This window comes from Eumetopias jubatus, unplaced genomic scaffold (assembly GCF_037043125.1).
Source record: "Eumetopias jubatus isolate StellerSeaLion01/CBP00866 unplaced genomic scaffold, mEumJub1_p1.0 scaffold_13, whole genome shotgun sequence".
In the NCBI taxonomy this organism is placed as follows: Eukaryota; Metazoa; Chordata; class Mammalia; order Carnivora; family Otariidae; genus Eumetopias; species Eumetopias jubatus.
Genome location: NW_028274819.1, coordinates 36,829,760 through 36,833,476, shown reverse-complemented (window position 1 = coordinate 36,833,476; position 3,717 = coordinate 36,829,760). Strand labels below are relative to the sequence as shown.

At 43.4% G+C, this 3,717-nt stretch overlaps 1 protein-coding gene across 1 annotated transcript; it reads right to left on the bottom strand.

Moving 5' to 3' along the window:
• Positions 1–964: 964 nt before the first annotated feature.
• Positions 965–3,403, bottom strand: CCDC179 (coiled-coil domain containing 179). The gene is made up of 4 exons (XM_028117729.1): positions 3,359–3,403; positions 2,514–2,558; positions 1,572–1,680; positions 965–1,101 (listed from the first exon to the last, which is right to left on the bottom strand). Exons 1-4 carry the CDS (start codon positions 3,401–3,403, stop codon positions 965–967), a joined length of 336 nt encoding a protein of 111 aa, XP_027973530.1.
• Positions 3,404–3,717: the final 314 nt, after the last annotated feature.

Sequence of the window (3,717 nt, the reverse complement as noted above, 5' to 3'; positions counted from 1 at the left end):
AGTAATGATTTTGGGCAGTCAAGATCATATATGGTAAAGCAAAAACTGGAAACCAGAATAATGTGGTTTCTTAATATCTTACTCTTTTCATTAAACCACATCTCCAGGAGACAATTGCAAAGGAGATTTAAATAGGCTCTCTCCTCCTCCCCATTCAACACCCAGCCGCATCTTTTTGTGCAGTGCCACCCGGGTCCCTGAGACACAGTGGCAAAGGTTAAAGTAAATGGATTTGGCTGTAATGGGTTCCTGGTCATCAAGGCTTTTAACTCTGAAAAACTGGATATTGTCACCATCTGTGACCCTTTCATTGATCTCAACTACATGGTCTGCATGTTCCAGTATGATTCCACCCTGACAAATTCAATGGTACAGTCAAGGCTGAGAACTGGAAATGTGTCATCAATGGAAAGCCCATCTCCATCTTGCAGGAGCAAAAGCCCACCGGCATCAAATGGGGTGATGTTCTTGCTGAATATGTCGTGGAGTGCACTGGTGTCTTCACTACTGTAGAGAAGGCTGGGGCTCACTTGAAGGTTTGAATGAAGAAGGTCATTATCCCTATCTCTTTTGCTAATGCTCCCATGTTTGTGATGGGTGTGAAACATGAGAAGTATGACAACTCCCTGAAGATTATTAGCAATGCCTTCTGCATCACCGGCTGCTTGGCCACTTTGGCTAAGGTCATCCATGACAACTTTGGCATTATGACCACAGTCCGTGCCATCACTGCCATCCAGAAGACCGTGGATGAGCTTTCTGGGAAGCTGTAGTGTGATGGCCGAGGGGCTGCCCAGAACATCATTCCTGCTTCTCTTGGTATTGCCAAGGCTATGGGCAAGGCCATTCCTGAGCTGAATGGGAAGCTCACTGGCATGGTCTTCCATATCTCCACCCCCAAGGTGTTAGTTATGGATCTGATCTGCCTGGAGAAAGCTCCCTGGAGAAGGTAGTGAACCAGGCATCAGAGGGCCCCCTCAATGGCACTCTGGGCTACACTGACCAGGTTGTCTCCTGCAACTTTAACAGTGACACTCACTCTTCCATCTTTGATGCTGGGGCTGGCATTGCTCTCAATGACCACTTTGTCAAGCTCATTTCCTGGTATGACAATGAATTGGCTATAGCATGTGGGTGGTGGGCCTTATGGTCCACATGCCCTCCAAAGAGTAAGAGTCCCCAAACCCAGGGAGAGCACAAGAGGAAGAGAGGAGCCCTCAGCTGCTGGGGAGTCCTTGTCCCAACTCATTCACCCACACACTGAGAATCTCCTGGTCTGAAATCTGTCTCAGACTCCCTGAAGAAGAGTAGCTTAGAGAGCCCTACCTTGTATCATCAATAAAGTACACTTTACCCAGGCAAAAAGAGAGAGTGAGAGAGAGAGAGAAAAAGATTTAAATAATAGATGAGAATTTGATTGGAGGAATTTTAAGGTAATTTCCCAGACTACAATTACACATTTTTCAAAGGAAAGAGGAAAAACAAAATTTAGAGTACTACATAAATTAAAAAATGAGGGTATCTTTTGCATTTAAGGACCTGTTAATTTTAGTGAAGTCTCTATATTGTACTTACCAGGAGTCCTGGTTCTGGAAGAGGAGCAGGTCTTGCAAACCGTTTATTAAATTTCCTTTTCTCTTTCCTTAGGTTTTTCATATTCTCAATACGTTTATCTCTGGACTTTTGGAAAATTAAAAGGAAGGAAAACAAATCATACTTTTTATAACATAAAAAGTTAACATGCTGATTATATTTTGGGTTAGTGTCAATAAAAAAAGATAAACACAATCAGTGGATATGGTTTACATAGCTACATAAAAGTAGGAAAAATCTTTTTTCAAATATGTGGTTCATAGATGAAGAAAACACCCTGGAGCATCTCTAGAGTTTTCGAATGAGACTATTTACTTTTGATTCCCATTTCACCAACTACGGAATCTAAGGCTCATGGATATATATGTTTACTTTTATTTTAAAAGTAATGTTCATTAAAAACCCCAAAGGAATTTTCTTTGTAGAAATAAGAAAACAAAATTCATGCACATTCTTTAGTTCCTTTAAATGCTGCATATGTTAAGCAGTGATTTTTATGTCCCTATTGTATGGCATCTATAAGTAGCAGAGACCTAAGGGCTCAAACTAGAATGCTTTGAAGATAATGGAGTATTAGGGTACAGAGTATATGAATAACAGAAACTTTTATCCACTTCCAGTGGGAGTGCAGTTGGTATAATTGCTTTGAAAACTATGTGGTATTACTTTATAACAATGAAAAAATGGCTTTCTCTATGATCCAGCCATTCTATTCTTATTACACAAAAAAACAAGAATATAAAGCATTTAATAGTATTCACATTATTCTAATAGTAGTCGCAAGATCCCAGAGTCCCATGAAAGAAAACACGGAAGTGTCTAGATAATAAAACTTCTATCATATTAGAGACCACCACACATAAAGGAACAAGACAAAGTTACAATTTTGAAATACCTAGAATTATTTATTTAAAAATTACCTGCCTTTCAGTGACGTCTGAAGGATGTTGCCATCTTGGCCCTTCCTATATAATATGTAAAATTAAATTAAAACAAAATAAACAAAAAACCATGAGCAAACAAATACTAGTTATTATAATAGGAAGCCTATGCTACTGTTTTTAATTTACGTAATACATGCACATTATCTCAATTGCAGGAGGCAGGATCAGAATGAGAACATTAAGGTAAAAGTCAGGGGGGAAGATGGCAATAGTATGAGAAAAAAGAATCAGGTTTGAACCACATTACAGGGAGCATGTAGAGTACTGAGATTTATCATGGAAAGAACGGGTATACAAGAAATCAGAAAATTATGTTTCTGCTGGTGTTTGGGGAGATTGAGGAACTCCAGCGAGTGGTATGATTTTCTGAGACACAGGGATCTTGGCTGTTTAGTTGTGAGGTTCCCACAGCGTCCCGTAGTTTCTAAATTGTACCTTAAATACCTCCCCCCATTTTGATCCAGTTGTTTAACCCAAAGACCCAGAAGCAGTCTCCTCCCCCATCCTCCCCAAAGTTGAGAAACTTATTCTGCCCCCCACCTCTGTAAACCCCATCCCACCTCTGGGGCAGATTAATGGGTCAGTCGACAGATAGTTGACTGTGCCTGGCTTCTAGAAGGCGCGGGGCGGGGCTTTTCCTCCTCTTGGGTGGGTCTTGCAGTCCAGGATCTAGTCTGTCTACTTCACCCTGGATTCCCAACCCTCAGCACCCAAACCGCCCGCATTGGCCACGATCGCGAGCGACCGTAATCGCAAATGTCCCCAGTGCAAGGCCCCGGGTAGGGGTCGCCGAGGCGGCGTTAGGGCCTCTGAGAACTCACGGCGCTGACTTGGATGGCTTCGTCCTCCGTACAGCACAGGCACATGCTGCTTATGCTGCAGAGCCCCCAGGCGCTCCCCCGCACTCACTGCAGGACCCAGACCAAGTGATGGAGGGACACACCCCCCACCGCACCGGAGCCCCGCCCCGTCCCATCACAATTCTCTTTATCCTCCCCCTTGGGCCCCGCCCTTTCCCTTAGCAGTCTTCCAATCCCGTGCCGGGAGGGTCAAGTTCTTGCGGTCCTGAGCGCAACTGTAGCATTAGGGCTGGCGGGTTGCCCCAGTTCTTCCAGCACTCTGGCTCCAACAAGTACAGAATACATTTCCATCGTTTCCATCGTCTCTGCCCTCTTTCAAT

Excerpts from the sequence above, each read along its gene's own strand:
- CCDC179 (XM_028117729.1), bottom strand. The coding sequence starts at position 3,403 with ATGTGCCTGTGCTGTACGGAGGACGAAGCCATCCAAGTCAGCGCC. Across the intron at positions 2,559-3,358 it reads AAGCCATCCAAGTCAGCGCC|GAAGGGCCAAGATGGCAACA; the intron begins GTGAGTTCTCAG and ends CATATTATATAG. Across the intron at positions 1,681-2,513 it reads CAGACGTCACTGAAAGGCAG|TCCAGAGATAAACGTATTGA; the intron begins GTAATTTTTAAA and ends ATTTTCCAAAAG.